The sequence below is a fragment of the Sphaerodactylus townsendi genome, linkage group LG02, assembly GCF_021028975.2.
Source record: "Sphaerodactylus townsendi isolate TG3544 linkage group LG02, MPM_Stown_v2.3, whole genome shotgun sequence".
Classification (NCBI taxonomy): Eukaryota; Metazoa; Chordata; class Lepidosauria; order Squamata; family Sphaerodactylidae; genus Sphaerodactylus; species Sphaerodactylus townsendi.
In genome coordinates, this window is record NC_059426.1 from 36,255,274 (window position 1) to 36,275,401 (window position 20,128).

Below are 20,128 nucleotides of genomic sequence, written 5' to 3' on the forward strand. Positions count from 1 at the left end.
TCTGTTTGCGCGTGCCCACAGAGAAAGCTCTGAGTGCCACCTCTGGCACCCGTGCCATAGATTCGCCACCACTGTTATATATGGTATAAATCAGATCATAGTATCACATTAGTTCCCATCTAGGAAAGACTATGACATTCTGCAATAAACTGAGCCAAGGCTTAATCAAATGCTTTCTAGCCTGTATTAAAAGAAGTTATTATATTTGACTGCCACCTTGTGGATTAGCCCTGTATTACATGGGCGTTGATTCAACGTCTTTTAACTGAGAAACAAAGTTGTTACAACAATCCTTTTGTGGGTTTTTTGTGTCTCTCATATATAATATACACACACTCTCATATACACACATACATACTTGAAAGGTTGTCTTAGCTGAAGTTGGCATTGTCTCAGAATACATGCATCAATATAAAGGCAAGGCAGAATGTACATGACATTTCAATCCAAAAAAATATCGAGTTTCAGAATTATTGTTCACAAATAATTTAAAATACATAATGGAGGAGGGGGAAAATAACTTATGCATTTAATAATTTAACTATACTGAAATTTAGTTTATGGGTTAAGAAATTAATTTTAACTGTATACAATTGACACTGGATACATGTCATAGTTGGCAAGTATTTTTGTAAATAGCCTTACCTCTTTTTCATATGTTAGTACCTGTGTGCAGTTTGGTGCTTTGCTTATTTCTTTGAGCTGTTTCTTGAGAAGCCTTATTTCATCTTCTTTGTTGGCAACAACAGATTCAAATTCCTTTTCTTTTAAGTTATTGCCCTCTTCTGTTTGCTTCAGTTTGATGTTTCTGATTTCCAATTGTTCCTTAAAACAAAAAGACACGTACAGCACGATTGGATAATTTCCAGGCTCTGAGCAACCTGCTACAAAACTGACTGCTAAATTAACAATTGGAAATCAAAATGAAAACCCAGCCTTGAACGTACCACCATCACTTTAGGCTGAAGTAATTAAAAACCATTTTACTGTTACATATAGTTGTGTCTCCTTGTGGACAATTATTCAAAACAATCGTGTGTTGGGTTGAATATATAAAATAGTTGCACCACTGGTAATACATGTTAGTGCTTATAAAATGTTGGAGATGTTGTCTTATTCCATTTATGCTCTATGTTCACTAATATTTAATTAGTTTCAATGTGTGGTAGAATCAAGATAAAGTACATTTAAAGATGGTGACAATTGTTTTCAAGGATCGTACTTTTTGGAACAGCCAGAATGTAGCTACTTAGCATTTAATGACTTAGGGGTTTGCAAGACTCAAGCTGCAAAGCTTCACAGATAAGAAATTAAGGCATTTAAAAAGTTGTCTTCTCTCTTACACTGTTAAGCGATTAATTGCTCGTATATGATGACAGTCTCTATAGAAAGGGAATAAAATCTCAGCAATATAAAAACAAAAAAAATATGAACTGAAGCAGCATGAAAATTTTCTTCTTTAAGACTGAATCTTCCCAGGCTTGATAGAGGCACGTCATTTAACAATTTGTTGCAAAGAGGAAATAGAACCCAAGAAACCTGAAATTCAATACCACTATCTCTGTGAAGGTTAGGTCCCTCCTCTTCATTTGCTATCAACAGGTGTGTGTGTGTCTTAAACAACTTAACGGTTATGTATAAACACCCTTTTTAATGTATAACATTTTGTAGAAGGATCATCTTACATACATGGCTTATCTTTCTTTTGGATAGAGGGCAGTGTGCTCAGTACTAATGAATACTTTATACCAGGGGTCTGCAACCTGCAGCTCTCCAGATGTTTATGGACTACAAATCCCATCAGCCCCTGCCAGCATGGGATTTGTAGTCCATAAACATCTGATGGGATTTGTAGTCCATAAACATCTGGAGAGCCACAGGTTGCAGACCTATTTTATATCATTCAGAATAAATGGGAAGAATAGCAGACACAACGGACAGTCAGTTGAAGGACATAGGGTAACCACAGACAAAAAAAGATATGAAGAATGGGGTACCAGAGCCCTTTCTCAAAAGGTTGTATAACCAAATCAAAGACCACCCCACTCAAGTGTACAATATGTTGGTTCCAGAGGCAAAACTACCAGGGGGCGGGGGGGGGGGGAGTTGCACCGGGTACGCGCCAGGTAGTGGTGGAAAATCACCCCCACTGCACCCTCCCCCCACTTACCTTAGTGAAACAGGGCAGGCTGGAGAAGCGGCCTGTTCCCTTCAGGCTGAAAATGGCCTGGTGGGAACTACATGGCCTGGTGGGAACTACTTTCTCACAGGAACTACACTTCCCAGGAGAACTTGGGAGCCCCAAGGTCTCATGGGAAGCATAGTTCCCACCAGGTCGTTTTCAGCCTGAAGGGAACAGGCCAATTCTCCAGCCTGCATGTTTCACTAAGGTAAGTGTGTGGGGGGTGGGGGCAGAGTGCCGCAGGGGGAGGGGGGCAGAAAACACAGAGTGCGCACCGGATGCAGTATGGCACAGCTACGCCTCTGGTTGGTTAAACTAGTACATGACCAAAATAAACATTTTATTGCTCAAATTTTTGAAAAAGGACACCAAAACAGTATCTGTGTGTGTGTGTGTGTGTGTGTGTGTGTGTGTGTGTGTGAGAGAGAGAGAGAGAGAGAGAGAGAGAGAGGATGTCTACCTGAGACTCTCTGGCCCCTTCCGCACATGCAGAAAAATGCCCTTTCAATCCACTTTCAATGCACTTTGCAGCTGAATTTTACTGTGAAGAACAGCAAAATCCACTTTCAAACCATTGTGGAAGTGGAGTGAATGTGCCTCATCCTGCATGTGTGGAAGAGGCCTCTGGAGAGCCGCTGCCAGTCTGAATAGAGAATGCTGACCTTGATAGACCAAGAGTCTGATTCACTATAAGGTAGCTTCAAGGATGACCAGGTGTGAGGAAAGAAAAAGACACAGAGGAAAGCTAATTAAATTTAAACTGCGAATGATGTTGAGTTTTGAAGTGAACAACAAAAGAAAAGCCTCCCTAGATTTACGCTGCACAGTGATTTCTTCGAAGAAAAGGGGGGAGAAGATGGTAGATTAGCTGAAAGAAGTTAGACGTGGAACTAGAAGCTGGCAATACCAATGGAATTCAGTAAGACGTGGAAAAAAAGTATTATAAAAAGCACAAAGCGGAGATTTGAACCGCCTCGATACATCCCGTTTGAAGTAAGTACACTACTTTCCTTTCTCTGAAATGAAATGCAAAAATCTTACACCAGTTAATGCTGAACACATTTATGCTGCATTTCCCCCCCTCAGCTCTATCACCTCAGCCACCTAAAGATTTCTCACAGTACAATCCTAAACAGAGTTAACCTTCTAAATTCACTGAAACCTTAAAAGGCCTGTCGCAAGCCCAGATGTTAAAGGTATAGATGTCTCAACAAAGCAGGCCTGAGAATTTACCATTTACCATTTCAACAGTTTTTTACTTCCACATCCTTAGAAAGGTAATTCTGAATCACTGGATGCATACCCGGAATCAAATCTTACACAACGAAGAACAAACTGATCATTGATTTTGCAACACTTCCACGGGAAAGTTAGTTCTAAGCTCAGACACACATTATACATTCATGACAAATTAATCGGTTTTGATAGTCACATGAGTTTCACAAGGTTGGATCTAGGTGCTACACCCAAAAACTCTCAGATGCGGGATGAATGAGACTATCTAATCTTTCTGAAAGCGCTTTTGGTGTCAATCTCAGAAAACATATTTAATCTTTTAAATTTCAGATACATAAGAGATGGTATGTATGTCTTCCTGTTCCTGGTTTTATTAACATTTCACAATATTTTTGCATCTTTGAGATGCTTTCATATTTAATCATTTCAAGAGTGGTTAGATTAATTTTCAATAAAAAAACCCTTAAAAGATAACATGAATGATCTTTGCCTGGGATTCAAGGATTTCCACCAGATACCTAGATTCAACAAACATCTGACCTCTTCAGTCAGAGGTCTGATACCCTGTAGAGATACTTCCAGGGGAGAATAATTGTCTCAGTATAGCCCTGTGATTGAATCGTTACTTGTTTCTTAATCTCCACGTGCCTGTTTTAAAGGGAACATTTCCTTCATGAGTAGACAATCCATTACAGGTGTACCTTTGCTTAAGAATGCACTGTTGTGATCCAGGATTACTCTGTCATCATTTATGCCTGGGACTCCCCCCACCCCCCAAATACCTGAGTTGCCTTCTGTCTCTGCCTTCAAATGTATTCTCAAAAGCCACAATCACTATGAGACCACTGACAAAATGTCCCAGTGTCTAACATTTTGAAGTGAAATCCACTTTCAAGAAACGTGCTCTACAGCACTTTCCTTTCCCTGACATGAAATGCAAAAATCAGTTGAAGCTGAACAAGTTTGTGCTGTATTTTTCATTTTTAATATTTTTAAGTATATAGTTCTATTTCACTGCCATGTTACACATTATTAGAGAACAAAGCCAGGATGGTGTAGTGGTTAAGAGCAGGTGCACTCGAATCTGGAGGACCAGGTTTGTTTCCCACCCTGCCACTTAAGCTGTGGAGGCTTATCTGGGGAACTAGATTAGCTTGTGCACTCCAACACGCCAGCTGGGTGACCTTGGGCTAGTCTTCGGAGTTCTCTCAGCCCCACCCAGCTCACAGGGTGTTAGTTGTAAGGGGGAAGAAGGGAAAGGAGTTTGTAAGCCCCTTTGAGTCTCCTTATAGGAGAGAAAGGGGGGATATAAGTCCAACTCTTTTTCTAATTATTATGTGTAGATGAAAACCCACATTTGCCATCAAGCTCCTCTGAGCCTTCTCTCCGAGGCCAACCTACTCCTCCTTCATCCTCATGATCTACCAGTAAAACGTTGAAGACCCACTTTGGGTTGTGACCCACAGATTGACAACTGCTGCCTTACATGAAACTGAATCAAACCACGTTATGCCCTTATTTACCTTCACCTTTATCTGCTTGCTCTGGGTACATGGTTTCTCATTTTAGACTTTAAACTCTATGAGGCAAGGACCTGTGTTTTTGTGGTTACTCTGTAAACAGCTTACACATTTATGATGAAATGGAAAGAACAGTGAGAGATCTACTCAAGTCCAAAGCAGGATTACGCATAAAGTTTAAGTGCAAGAGAAAGACCTCTAGGACTACTAGGGATAAGTACAATACAATAGCACCAATTGATTTTGCAACCTCACGTTCCTTGAGGTGTCCCTGTTATTCAAGGACTAATTCTTATGCCATGTGGGTACGATAGGAAGCCTCAAGTAATTTCTTTCACACTCTTAAGTGTATTTCCAAAAATGTAATACGTGAAGTTCTTAAGACAGTTCTATTCTGTATTTCGTTCAGTGCCAAAAAGATAATCAACTTGCAGTTCTCCCCTAAACAGCGTTATGTCCTGCGGTACACAGGCCTTTCTAAGCCAAACTCATATCCAAAATTTCCTGATTTATTTTGACTGGGAAATATTTGGAACAGCAAAAGCACTGCTGAAATGTTAGGGCATCTGGGGGGTTACTTTGACTTCCAAACCGACCCACGCACATACAACGTTATTAACTTGCCAATGCTGTGGATAAACCCAGAAACTAGTCCAGAATCAAAGAGAATCATATGTAAGAATTAGAGAATATTCAGGTCCTGAGTAAACTAGCATAAGGTGACCAGATTGTCACCTTTTAAAACCGGGATGGGGGGTGGGTGCGTGCGCGCGGCCGCAGCAGCGATTCTGCAGGGCGCTCCCTGGATTCCCGGCCCTGTGTCCCAAGGCCGGGAAAGCGGGAAGCGCCCCAGAACAAGCGGCAGCTGGAGCCTGAAGCATCTGCGCTTCTGGGGTGCTACCCTGTTTCCCGTCCTGTGACAGGGCGGGAAAACAGGGAGTGCCCCAAAAGGCAGTGCGCTCCTGCAGCTGCGTGCGCAGGAGGCTGCCACACTGCCTTCTGGGGCACTACCCTGTTTCCCGCCCTGTCACAGGGAGCGCCCCGAAGGCAAAATCGGGACAGGTACAAAACTCCACGGGACGTGGGACAGTTTGGTGTAAGGCGGGACTGTCCCGCCAAAAGCAGGACATCTGGTCACCTTAAACTAGCAGCAAGGGAAGATATTTTGCTGTATGAAGAAGTTTCTTGGTGGCAGTGACGCCACCAAGCCTCATGTCTGGTTTGTCACAGATTGCCCAGCATTTCTGACCAAATCACCAAGGGCAAGTTCACACACCTAAATTGGCAGAATGCTGTTCAGTGTGTACATATTTTCCACTGAATGTTTTCCTATTGTTCAGTGCCTGTGCTATTTTCTCATTTTAGACTTTAAACTCTATGAGGAGGAAAGGAGTGTGTAATGCTGAATATAAACCAGGTTTTATTATGGTCAAAAACTCTGAATAGATCCATAACCATCAAGAGTATTAATTGGACACTTATTCACCATCATAACTGAATCTATATTTACAAGTTTATTGTAAATATATTTTTACAGTGAGATAACTCTTGGGTATCCTTCTAACCACAATTTCTCCAAAAGAAAACCACAAGATGACAGCTCGTATTTTGTTTTCAGTTCTAAGTTTCTGAAGATGTAATTGTAAAGCTTGTGTTTTTTTTAAACCCACTCTCAAATTAGATTCCTATAACAGAATTATCAACGGTCACTAAATCAACAAAGTAGGTTTTGTTTGCAAATTAACACATATTAAAACTTGCTTAGTTGACAGAAAGTGTTCATAGCTTATTTTCTGCAAACAAATCCTAAAATAAGTTTTCAAAAGATTATTTTGATGATGCTCAATTTTAATTGCTTTTATCATTAATACTCTTCCGTGAGTACACTAGAACTCATACATACAGCCTAATGAATGGTTAAGAAAACAATAAAAGAAATCCAGACAATAGAGCAGACAGCATTACTGAAACTAGGAAGCTCAAGTCTTGTTTAAAATTACTTTGGAATCCTGTAAAATGTTCTGAACTCACTAACAGCAGATTTCTAACCACCAACTTTTAACAACCCCGCTCCTAGAATTGTGCTTATCACTGTAGAGCAGGGGTGTCAAACTTGCGGCCCACCAGATGTTCATGAACTACAATTCCCATCAGCCCCTCCCAACATGAGCATTGGCTATACTGGCAAGGGCTGATGGGAATTGTAGTTCATGAACATCTGGAGGGCCGTGAGTTTGACACCTGTGCTGTAGAGAAAATACAAGAATGTTGAAGGGAAAGAAAAATGCTTTGGTGTAGGACCACATCTGCCAATGCTGCATCTAGTCACCCCACTGTCATTTGACCCCAATAATTCCATGCATTTATTCATGCCTTTGTTCATGAGAAACACAAATTATTTGATCAACTCTCATTGGGATTGTTACAAAATTTTCAAGAACCAGCTGATTCATTTTCCCCACTAAATAATTGACACAAGTTTCTTGGTATGTTACAGTTCTAATGAACTATTCTTGTAATACTTGTTTGAGCATTTTAACTGACAAATCCTCTACATTCAAATTTGTTTCTTTTGTTTTTTTGGACCACCGATCAACCTTTGATAAGGGTCAAATTGATAAGGGGTAAAACCTTGAAGCTCAAATGCTTTAAGTAGTTTGTCACGTGGGAGAATGATACATGACAAGACCCTGACATGCTTTTTTCCAGGATGTATTATGAGCAGTGAAGGAGGGAAGGGAAAGGTGGTAAGCCTATACATTGATCACCTGTGCCTCTTCGTGGCTATAACTCATGAAGTCTGCTTGGGATCAAAGCGTGCGTGAACTTCTACTGAAAAAAAAGATGTGATGGATCTGAAATAAGGTATGCTAGCATGCAAGAGGAAGGCCAGTTATTCAGCCCTTCACCATCCCAGCTTGTTGGTCTTAAGGTATAACTTTATAACACGGCCATCTATGCTTTGAAATGCTTGCTAAGAGGTTATTAAAAAGTTACCCAAGCTTAGAGAAACTGAACTTCTCTGGGAAAACATCTTTCAACAGTCCAAATAAAAATGCAGGACTTGTGGAAGCTGCTGTCGTAAAATTACTGTATATACTCAAGTATAAGCTGACCTTTTCAGCACATTTTTTATGCTGAAAAAGCCTTCCTTGGCTTATACTCAAGTATATACGGTAATTCCAAGTTGACAGCCGGAGCTGGGGCTGCTGTAGGGATCCAGTATTGCTGCTGTAGGGATCCAGTATTGCTGCTGTAGGGATCCAGTATTGCTGCTTTTTTTCAAACTCGCTAGAGAGCCGTAAAAACAAGCTGTAAAATAGCATTACGACTATGTTATTGGTGTGTTGCATTCTAGATGAATACAATTATTCATACAGTAGTTTACTGCCAGATACTGATGTTGTTGAAGACAAAGACTTTCTTTGGATCAAAATTTAGGCTGGCATGGCTATGAATCCCAGAATTATTCTAAATTTGGAGGAAATCAGTGGTTCATTTGTGTTCCTAGAATGCTCATCCCTAATGCAAACTCTGTTAAGCAACTCTATCTCACCTTGCTCCCAAATCTTCTGTTTTAGCTGCTACTGAGTCAAGTTTGAAGGCTTATATTCATTGACTCGAGTATAAACTTATTGTTTCCCAGTTTTTTGTGGTAAAATTAGGTGCCTCAGCTAATATTCGGGTCGGCTTATACTCAAGTATTTATGGTACATCCTTTGGTCAGCAGGACGATTCTTTCACTGTGTGTTGTCAGAATCCTTCGGCCTAGGGCCCTTTCTGCACAGCCAATAACACCGTTGTGCTGTCAGTGTTATTGGCAACGCTGCAGCAATGGAGCGTTCACATGGGTGGGCATTCCGTAGACAGGTAGCCCATCGGCTGAACGCTGGCGGTTCACACGGCTTTGCAAACAGCATTCTTTGTTTCTCCAGAGTAGATGTCACAGGCGTTCGGCACCAGGATAGGCCAGTGTGGGCCGCCATTGTGGGGGGCGGGCTTTGTGGCACCGATTCCTGGCAGGCGCTTCACACGACGCTGACCGCAGAGCACCGTTGTTGAAAAGACACGCTCAGTGAGCGACTTTCGAATAAACCGTTGTGGCCCCACTACAGCGTTGCTGCATCGTCGTTTCTGCAGCGATGGCCGTGTGAACTCCTCACCTATAGCACTGTTTTTACTGTCCTTTAACTGGCTTTTTTGGCCCATGTGGAAACGGCCTAACACTTCGCTTCAAGGTATCACTGAAGAGTTCATCCAAAAATCAAGCAGAAAACAGACAACACTAAAAATGAATACTGAGTACGGATGGGGGAAAAAGCAGTGCCGGGGGGAAGGGCAACTTGAAATGCTCGCTGTCTCCCTACCGGCAGAAAGAACCCAATCCAGGTATTGAATAATGTTTTTGTTTTCTCAGGGCATTCTCAAAACTACTGGAACTTTGACTAAGAATTTTTCATGTCAAACAATAAGCCTACAGAAAGCAAGCAAGAACTGAAGCCTACGACTCTAGTTTCTTATTGTGCAATTACTTCATTTCCAACTGTCCTTATTGCTGACTATCTAAACTTATTTCTTTTTGAGTTTTTTAAAGGAAAAAAATTCACCTGGTTTTAAATGTCGTGCCAAAAACTTTCGGCAGTTTTTTTTTTTAAAAGAACATCCAAACTATTCACAAATAGTCTTCAGAGGGCTGGCAGTACAAATCCACAGGAGGGGCTGATAGAATAGCAGGAGTGGCGTGAGTGCCCAGGATGGTGGCACAAGAAGTATATATGCTGGCGGAAGGGGCACTAATGCCAATGGCACTGCTGCTATGCAAAAACTCCTCCCCTGCAGGAGCCTGGTGGGGGTATTACAAGGGTGTTCTCAGGGGGTGGAGCCAACTTTAGTCAGCTTCCTGTGGCCTTTTGGCCCACAAAGGCTGGTGGTGACTCGCATCAGCTAAATGCAATGGGCTTCACAGGGGCGTTGCGGGGGATTTCTGCCATTTTTCCTTCTTTCCACACTGGCTGAAATCCCTTCGAAGTTGGTGCGGCTGCACCGGTGCTATCCCCAGCCACTGCAAAACTGCCCCTCCCCGTGCACTGCACTGTAAACTGCACTGTAACACTGCCATCCTAACCCATTTAGGATCAATGAATAGTGTAGCTCTGCTTAGGATGGCAATATAAATACTGGAGAGGTAAATTTCACCTGTTATAAATATTTGCTGTGATGTGATATGGGAAAGTTCAATAGATTGAAACCATACAACCAGTGGTGGGATCCAAAAATTTTAATCACAGGTTCCGATGGTGGTGGGATTCAAATAGTGGCGCCGCCGCACACACGCACCTCCAGTCCCTATTTTTTCCCAACTCAGAAAAAATTAGTAACCACTTGCAGCCAAATTACTGTCCAAAATGTAAAAGGATGCAACTTTGTTTAGTATGCACTGTAAGGGATATCATCGTGTCAATCTATACTGAAGAATGTAATGAAAAATTTTAAACAAAGGTGTTTTTCTTAAAAAATAAAAATGGCACTTTAATGGGTGGTTTGTTCCTATCACCGCGTAACTGTCCTCTCTGTCTTACTTGGCGATTTGCTAGTGTGCAGCTATTGGTGCATGCTAAATATCTCAAAGTCTGGGAATGGAAACAATGCTAGAAGTTCCTCAGTTTACTCACAGCACAATCCTACACTCTAGTCTAAACTCATTTATTTCCATGGGTTTACATCAACTCTGCAAGGATTACAATGTAAAGCGGGTGTAATCCCAGGACAAATTCACTGGAATTCTGGCGATAGGCGTTTATGCACGGCTCCAAATACGACACGACGACGCCTGAAATTAAAGCGCCGCCCCCAGGCCGCCACCGGATGCGTTATACAGCTAAGCAACGCAAAGCAGCGCTTGTAGCGACCTAATCGCTTCCCTCATAGCAGGAAGCGGCCTCAGGATACAGCTAAAACGCGCAACCGCCAGTTAAAGGGGTTGTTGTTAGAGGAAGGCGCTCTTCCCTGCTTGACAGCTGGTGCCGAACCAGCGCCGCCAGGGCAAAACGCTATTCCCTCCTCCCTCCTTTACTTACCGAAATGTCGCTGAAGTCGTGTTGCGTGCCGCTTCCCGTATTACCTGACACTGTGTCCTCCACCGACCTCCAGGGTCGGAGGCAGCGGCGAAGCTCGCAGAAGACTCTGCGGCACTTCAATGCGGTAAAATCGGTAGAAGCATTACCTGGCTTATCGTCGCGCGGGAGCATACCACTATACCAGCCTCCTACGCCTGCTGCGCTGCGGCTTCCGTCTGCGAGCGGAGAATCCACGCGGCTGTAAACTCTCGCCCGGCGCATGGGGCGACTGGGAGGCCCGGCAGGCATAAACGGCCATAGCCAAGAGCATCATTTTAAGGATTAGGATCATATATCTTTATCCTGTATCTTGTGACATATGACTTATCAGAAAATCCTCACACCACACAAAAGCCACCGTACCTTTAAATGTTTCTCCCTTTGCGTTGCCAACTTCAACTTCTCGTGTAGTTGATCATAATTCAAGTTTAACAAGGTACCATTCCTTCTTATTTCATTGTCATCAGGGACTGGAACTGGGTCGTGTGTATTCACTGCAACATTAAAAGAGTTTTCTTTTGACCCTTGTTTTTCTCCGAAACAAGCACTAAACAAAATGCTAACCAAGTAAAATACCTGAGGGTTTCATTCCAGTTCTGAAATCCAGTATTAATATTCTTTACCCAGCTACTATATAATCTGGAGGTGACAAACCTGAAAACTGTAGCAAAAACAACTACAGCAACCAAACCCTACTACTCTTTTACAGAAGAAAGAATGTCCGATATTGTAAAACACATTATTAGAAAAGAGTTGGGGATCAGTCTGAAGTCAACTGAATATTTAACAACGTATTAAACCCTATGTCGTGGTGATGGAAAGTGCCATCGAGTCACAGCTAATTTTGGTGACACCCACAGGGATTTCAAAGTAAGAGACATTCAGAGGTAGTTTGTCTTTTCCTGTCTCCATGCCACAGCCCTGATATTAAGAACATAAGAAAAAGCCTGCTGGAACAGACCGGAGTCCATCTAGTCCAGCACTCTGGTACTCGCAGTGGCCCACCAGGTGCCTTTGGGAGCTCACATGCAGGAGGTGAAAGCAATGGCCTTCTGCGGCTGCTGCTCCCAAGCACCTGGTCTGCTAAGGCATTTGCAATCTCAGATCAAGGAGGATCAAGATTGGCAGCCATAGATCGACTTCGCCTCCATAAACCCTTTTAAAGGTTAGTGGCCATCACCTTGGAGGTCTCACATCCATATACTAGCCAGGGCCAACTCTGCTTATCTTCTGAGATCTGATATTAGGATTGTCATGGCTAGCCCAATTACCTCAAAAGTGGACCAGAATTTTTTTTCCCCCACATGTGCTATCAAGAAATGGAAAGGCAGGTTGAAGTCATATGAAAGTTTCAGTACCATGCAATAACAAACCCCTTTCGTGTTTCAAGGGGTGTGATGTAAGGGCGGTGTTGGATTAGGATACGGGTGGCCAACCTATGGTGCTCCAGATGTTCATGGACTACAATTCCCATCAGGCCCTGCCAGCATGGCCAGGGGCCAATGGGAATTGAAGACCATGAACATCTGGAGCACCATAGGTTGGCCACCCCTAAACTAATATCTGGGAGTTCCAGGTCTGAAGCCCCACTCTGCCATGGAATCTTGCTGGGAGACCCTGATGGAGTTTTAACCTAACTTACTTCGCAGGGTTGTTGTGAGGACAAAATGAAGGAGAGGAGAATGATGGAAGCTGTTTTGGGCCACCACTGGGGAAAAGGCACAGTATAATGCATGACATGAATAAGGACCTCATCTTATACGATCATGAAAATATGGCATATACTGGCAGAACTTATCAGGAACTTCCACATATTCAAATGTGCTGCTGACAGACATATCAGTCAGATTTTTGCTGTTTCCCAATCTATCTGACACAAGCCTCAATCTCGCAGAATATCTGAAGGAAGGTGGGATTACTGCTGAGGTCAAGAAGTCTCCACTACATTCAAAACGGTTCTGTCTATGGGCTAAGAAGTCATCCTGCATATTAATCCCACCTTTGAAAGGACGCCCAACAATCTAAAGAAGTGAGACCACCATGAATAGCTGTGGGGAGGAATATAGCCTATTGATCACGTGTATTTTCTTCTGAAGTAACATATGTGGAACTCTGTTCCATGAATTGATTCAGCAGAATTTGCTGCCACACAGCATGTTTAAGATCATCCCCACCCCCACCCCCCGGGGAGATAAATCTATTGTTTTGTCCTGAGTCAACAAATCATGTCGATGATTGGGTCAGCCAGTGCCACTGACTGAACAAAGATCTTTTTAATCAATGCACAACTCAGCACAGTCTTTCGATTTTGTTAACCAGAAAGGGAACAGAGTCAAATGACTCAAGTAGCCTCACTTTAAATATCCTTCTTCAGCCAACACACTTTGTTCCTTCGTTCCTCTTTTCTCCATTTCTACTTAATCGCTTCCACATTACCTTCCCTCTTGTTTTCGTCGTTTCTTCTTTCCGTTTTTTGTCCTCCCCACCTTTCTCTTTTAATACCCCCACATCTTTCTTTCTTGACAATAGCATTTCATGGAAATAGGAACAACTGGGCTAGAGTAGAGCACCTTCCTGAATCTTTCAGTGCTAGGGCTTACCAAGAAGCAGAAAGAAGAAACTTGGCTGTAATCCCTAGTACAGGAATTATTGAGCTGTAACTTTTCCACAAACACATAGCCACTTTTCGGCCAATAGTCACTTTTTAGAAGAAGGACCCCCAAATCAGAGATTAAGAAAAAAGGAATGGCAAAGCCATTCCAACAAGCTTAAGTTAGTATGCTGTGGGTTTTCCATGTTGTATGGCTGTGTTCCTGTAGTGTTTTCTCCTGATGTTTCACCTGCATCTGTGGCTGGCATCTTCAGAGGTTCAAGTTAATTCATCCCTGTCCAAGATGCCTAAATGTTCCATGAACATTTTTTTCACCCTCACTGTTAAACATCTCAGTTATCGAGGTGGTGTATCTTGGAAACATAGGAGGCAGTTTCTAAATTAACATGACATACATTTTCCAAGAGGTATTTAAGTACTATTTGATCGGTTATTCAAAGCTAAAATTTACATTTGATTGAAAATAAATCTTTCATCGTTTTCCAGAGAAACCATAAGCAAATGAATCTCAAAGACTCTTCACTGTGTCTGGATACAACAGTGATTTCCAGTGTTGTGGCAAAGCCTCCCCAGGATCAACATAGGATTCTGCTTTAGATAATACAGCTTTACACTATAAGACCCGAGACTGCAAGTAATTTTATGATGGGATCCCTTTTAAGACACGGAAGAAGGTGACAGGCAAGGCTCCGTCCTGACAACGTGGTCTGCCAGCGACTTTCCCTGCAACAGTCACCGCCCACTTCAAACAGGCCTTTTGACCGGCAACTGGGATTTGGGAAACTTAGGCCCTTTCCGCACGGGCCATTTAAAGTGGCCCAGGGATGGCAAAAACGCTGTCCCTGGGCAGCTGTTTGCATAGGAGGTGCTGCTGGATCGCAGCAGCACTGTCCTGGTCGCCCAGGAGCGGCGTGAAGCCGCTCCTAATAGCCTCGCTCGTTTAGCGAGGTTATTCTAAAGCGTCGTCTTCCCATCGGCGCGGTGTGAACCGCACCGCTGGGAAGATGGCACTTTCCCTGTCCCCTCCACTCATCTCGTCCTCCAGCGTGCTCTGGAGGCCGTCAGGGACCCGCCCACGCTGCCCTCTGACCTCGAGGGTCCCTGACAGCCTCCAGAGCGACGCTGGAGGACGAGCTGAGTGGGGGGGGGGGAACGCAGAAGAGGTGGCTCCATGCAAAGCCACCTCTTCTGCGCTAGCTTCTGCGGGGTCACTCGCACACTCTTGTGCGAATGGCCCCCACCCCTACACCGGCATAATTTCTGCCGGTGGAGAGGCGCCCTTTCTGCTGAGCCCTTTGGGGGTAGGGTGGTTTACCAAATCGAACAAATAAATAAATAAATAAAAATAAAGGGCCAGAATTTGGCACTGGGGCCTCCCATTCCTGATTCCTGTTGTAACATCAACAAGGAGTTATTTCTCATTCTCATTTTTTATTTATAATTGTGAGAAATCACTGGAGACCAGACTGTTAGGAACAATTCCCTGAACGAGAAATGCACAGACAAAACAGATTCTTTCCATAATTTCCAAATTAGAAAAATGCACAAATTAAAACCAACGCGGGAGATAATATGATCAAGGCAGGGCTGGATCAAGGTGTCTGCCAGCCAGCAGAAGGCACCGACGGTTGCAAATCAGTCCTGCATTTCCCTCCTTACACCCATTGTCCTTTCTTACTATGACTAAGTTTGTCCCTGAGTTGCAGGACCCAAATAAAGTTAACAGCTATGTGGGTTAGAAAACTGCAGAGGGGAAGGAAAGGGATGAAAGGGAGAGAGCCATTTTGCCACTTATCCTCCATTTTGTTGGTTACTCCCTCCACTCTGCAGCTTCCCAATCCCATGTGGTTATTACTCCACATGTATCCTGCAACCCCAGGAACCAACTGTCCCAGAGTCAGAAAGGATTGCTGGAGCAAAGAAACATGGGAAAGGTTTGTAACTCTTGCACCCAGGGCTCACAGGATCCAAACCATAGACACTAACAGCAATCTATCTTATTACATTATGTACAGTATCTGAAATCACTACCTCAATCACTCAGCCCAAGGAACGTCTTCTGTTATACGTATCTGAATAGTAAAAAATCCCGTTGATCAGGTTTGCAGTGAAAGTGTTCTCAACTCTGTCTTTAATCACCTTGGGTGTAATCTGAAGAATCAGGCGAACTTAAGTTCAGCTAGAATCTATGACACCACTACGGGCTTGTATACTTGTTCATTAGGCAGGACACAATTCCAGAGTCTTATGAGTCCATGGTGCAGAGTGGCAAGCTGCAGTACTGTACTCAACGCTCTGCTCATGACCTGAGTTTGATCCCAATAAAAATCAGTTTCAGGCAGCTGGATCAAGGCTGACTCAGCCTTCCATGCTTTTGAGCTCGGTAAATTGACTACCCAGCTTGCTGGGGGGTAAAGCGTAGATGACTGGGGAAGAAAAGGCAAACCACTCCATAAACAGAAATGTTGTGTCATGGCACCACCCCATGGGTCAGTAATGACCTAGTGCTTGCACAGGGGACAACCAGCGTGGTGTAGTGGTTAAGAGAAGGTGCACTCTAATCTGGAGAACCGGGTTTGATTTCCCACTCTGCCACTTGAGCTGTGGAGGCTTATCTGGTGAACCAGATTAGCTTGTGCACTCCAGCACATGCCAGTTGGATGACCTTGGCCTAGTCACTGTTCTTTGGAGCTCTCTCAGTCCCACCTACCTCACAGAGTGTTTATTGGGGGGGGGGGGGGGGGGAGATTGTAAGCCCCTTTGAGTCTCCTTACAGGAAAGAAAGGGAGTATATAAATCCAACTCTTCTTCTTTATTAGGTAGTATTGCTGAGCAAAAGGGCTCCCTTCTCAAGTATATCCACAGAGATTTTGCAACCTTAAATCCAAACTCTTCTTCTTAAATATGTAATTAAGCACCATTACCTCAAAGAGAAGTATATGCATATAATTACAAGGGACTCGCCTTCAAGAAAATGGGGTCCTAGAACTACAAAGAGTGCCTTTACTTTGTGACTAGATTAACATGAGAATTGCCAAATGTCTGAAAAGTAATGCAGAAAAGTAATGGTGCTGTCAAGTCACAGACTTCAGGAATGGTTGGCCACTGCTTCCCTCTGTGTGGCGACCCTGGACTTCCTTGGTGGCCTTATATGCAAATAATGACAAGGGCTGAGATCAGGTCAGCTTGGACCATCCAGATCACGGTGACCTCACATGCAAATAATGGCAGGGCAAAGAAGCAATGACAGAAAGTTACCAGTACAATACATTCTGGAGTGCATCGGCTGACTGCAATCCTCAAATTACTATTCAGAAAAATTTGCATTTCCTTTCCCCTTAGCTTTCTGCTTGGGAACTCACAACACTGGAACTTCCGTTCTGCTTTCTCATTTGAACAAGAAGAGCCATGTGTCCCTTTATTGTTTATGGGTTAGAGTTCACAGTCAGCTGCATGTTTGGAAGGCAAAGAAGAACCGAATCAGAAGGAAATGCCGTTGGGAGAAAACCACGAATGCATCTGAACTGAGGCTGCTTAGTAGCAGTTACAGATTGTGAGGAAAGATACATACCTCTGTTTGCATTCAAAGGAACCAACTGTGATTTGAGATTTGCAACAGTCCTTGTCAGAGTTTCTATTTGTTCCTGTTGTTCATGTATCTGCTTTTCATAGCTGTCCGTCTGCAAATACAATTTAAATTAGCAGTAGGCATGCTGTGTACGGCAGGCAGATATAGAAGCTGCTGAAATTTCAGTGCTAGAGAGCTAGGCGTGCTGCATAAACATTTAAATAGCATTCCCAATCCCAATAATCAAGCTTGTTTTAGTAGGTGAGGCAGCAATTTCCAAAAGTTTCTATTTATCTCTCTCCCACTTTTTACTTACTGCATTTTTGTCCCATTCTTTCTCCAAAGAACTCGGGTGCAATTAGCAAGCTTGGGTGGATCTAACACATGCAAATCAAGCTTGCTAACTGCATCCTTTATACTTGTTAACATGCAAATGGTTCTTTATCCCATCCTGGACATTCCACAGGTGTATATACTCCACTTACCTTACTACCATCAGATCCCCTGAAGATGCCAGCCACAGTTGCAGGCAAAATGTCAGGAGAGAATGCTACTAGAACAGGGGTAGGGAACCTGCGGCTCGAGAGCCGCATGCGGCTCTTCTGCCCTTGCACTGCGGCTCCAAGAGCCGAGCCGCCGGCCCCATTCTTGCCTGCAGGGCAGGCGCACCAACTGGCCGCTGCGGGCTTCCCCTCTCACCCGCCCCATTGGAGCGGGGCGGGCGCTTTCCTGGCAGTCGGCGAGGCCGAGCTGCCGGCTTCATCCTTGCCCGCCCTGCAGGCAGCAGGGCGGGCGCACCAAACTCGCCTGTGGTCAAGGTTAAATGGCCACTGCATTGCGGAAGGTTTCCCTCTCACTCGCCTCCGGCTTGAGTGGGGTGGGCGCTTTCCCAGCGGCCGGCAAGGCCGAGCTGCTGGACCCATCCTTGCCTACCCTGCAGGCAGCAGGGCAGACGCATCCATGAGCTTCTCAGAATGAGCAGAGTAAAAGGTAAAAAAACCCAATATATACAGTGTTATCTTTATTTTAAATGTCAAAAATTATTTGCGGCTCCAAGTGTTTTCTTTTCCCGTGGAAAACGGGTCCAAATGGCTCTTTGAGTGTTAAAGGTTCTCTACCCCTGTACTAGAACAATTTTATAGTATCTTCTCAGTTTAAGGAAAATTTCCTAAAAATGTTACATAGGGGTATCTCACCTTGCATAAATTAGTGGGAATCTATGGTAATTTAGCCAATATATGGTGGTACTGTAAATCACTGACAGCAAGTTTCCATCGTATGTGGCTGATCTGCCCATGAGTAAAAAAATACTGGAAAATATGCTCAGATATAATGGTAGCAAGGTTTTGCATTATACTCCTCTTTGTCAATAAATACTCTTTTGTTCAACTATGTCTCTAAGTTTCTGAAAGCTTTATGCTGTACAGTGTTGCATCTTATCACAGAGACTAGCAGAGGCGTAGCTCCAAGGGGGCGGGGTGTGTGTGCGCCAATGCACTGGGCGCGCGCCCCTGCAGGGGTGTGGCGAGGGTGTTTTGGGGCGGGGCGGGGCCAGAGAACGCACCGGTGCACCAGGCGCTTTCCCCCCTTGCTACACCTCTGGTGACTAGCATTGTGTTTACAAGACACTTGAAACAAGAAACAGCCCCACTAATTCAAAAATGGGCTCAAAAATGTTTCAAGTCACATCAACTGATAAAATTAACTGGTTCGAGTAATAGGAAAGACACTAAGTAGACCAATTTGACTTGGAATTCTGTGTTACAAAAGTTCTGTCATTGCATTTAGTAAGCTTTGATTTTTTTCGTTTTGTTTTGGTTATGTTATCATTGTTTTCTTAGTATTCTTCTCGGTAAATGAACAAACTTAAATGAAAATGATAAAATAAATTATAGCCCAGTGAAAGCTTCTGATTAGCTGGGCAAAAGCAATGCCACGATTTCTTCAGCTACTCTGTTCTCTGGAATTTTCAAAACGCTCGCTTTCAGCAAAAGAAGAAGAAAATGGGGGTGGGGGGAGAGGGGCAGAGAGGTTCCAAAGTTGCTCACACACGTTTGAAACAATGAACAGGCTGACTCCAAGAAAAGTGTGAGGCAGTCGTTGCCTCACAGACTCACTGCAAAGCTACAAGGTCAGAAAGCCACACATTCCAACAGCCAGGAAGACCCCAGGAAGCAAAGAGAAAAAATCACCGAGACCCAAATTGAAAATGTACAACAGTAATGTCTTGTCAACACTTCTGTACAGAGCACAGGCATGACAGCTAAAACAGACAGAAGAGAAGATGCTTTTGACAGCCAGCGTGCGCAAGCGATTCTTTGCGAGTCAGTTGGCAGCAACAAGTTACTGACTAAAAGATACACTTGACAACGAACCATCCATTTGTATCAAGTACCATCTGGCCAAGATGACTCCGGCTTCTATGCATTTGACACAGCTCCGATCTTTGGAGGCTGGTGAAACAAATGGCCAAGTGGCAACTTAAGGAGTAAGCTGTGGGCCCTACAGAAGTAGAGAGCTGTCAGGCAATGGAATGGGACAACAGAAAACCCCATTCAAAAGTCACCATTTTGAGCTCAACACATTTACATGTTGTGTTCTTTAGGAAATCTTTTCATTTGCTTTACACTGGCTTTGCTCACAGGATGTTAGATGGGCAAGCAGGCTTCCTTAGCTCAGATTTTCAAATATATTACATGCCGGATTTGAATAACAATAATCTCTAGGTCAGAGGCGTAGTTCCAAGGGGACGGGGGTGCACAATGCACCGGGGGCACGCCCCTGTGGGGGCATGGCGAGGGCATCTCGGGGGTGTGGGGTGTGGCAGGGCATTCCGGGGTGGAATGGGGGCGTTCCAGGGCAGGACAGAGGCAGAGGGTGGGACAGAGGCAGAGG

At 43.8% G+C, this 20,128-nt stretch overlaps 1 protein-coding gene across 3 annotated transcripts in view; it reads right to left on the minus strand.

Annotated features, from left to right (window-relative positions):
• TANK (TRAF family member associated NFKB activator) overlaps window positions 1-20,128 on the minus strand; it is a 52,536-nt gene that overhangs the window by 14,284 nt on the left and 18,124 nt on the right. For 2 of the 3 annotated variants that reach the window (XM_048485830.1, XM_048485828.1), the window contains exons 4-6: window positions 17,237-17,345; window positions 11,418-11,548; window positions 646-825 (exon numbers count right to left, since the gene is read on the minus strand). In XM_048485830.1, coding sequence (XP_048341787.1) covers window positions 646-825; window positions 11,418-11,548; window positions 17,237-17,345 — 420 coding nt within the window. The remainder of the gene's footprint in view (window positions 1-645; window positions 826-11,417; window positions 11,549-17,236; window positions 17,346-20,128) is intronic. The other variant, XM_048485829.1, reaches the window with a different exon arrangement.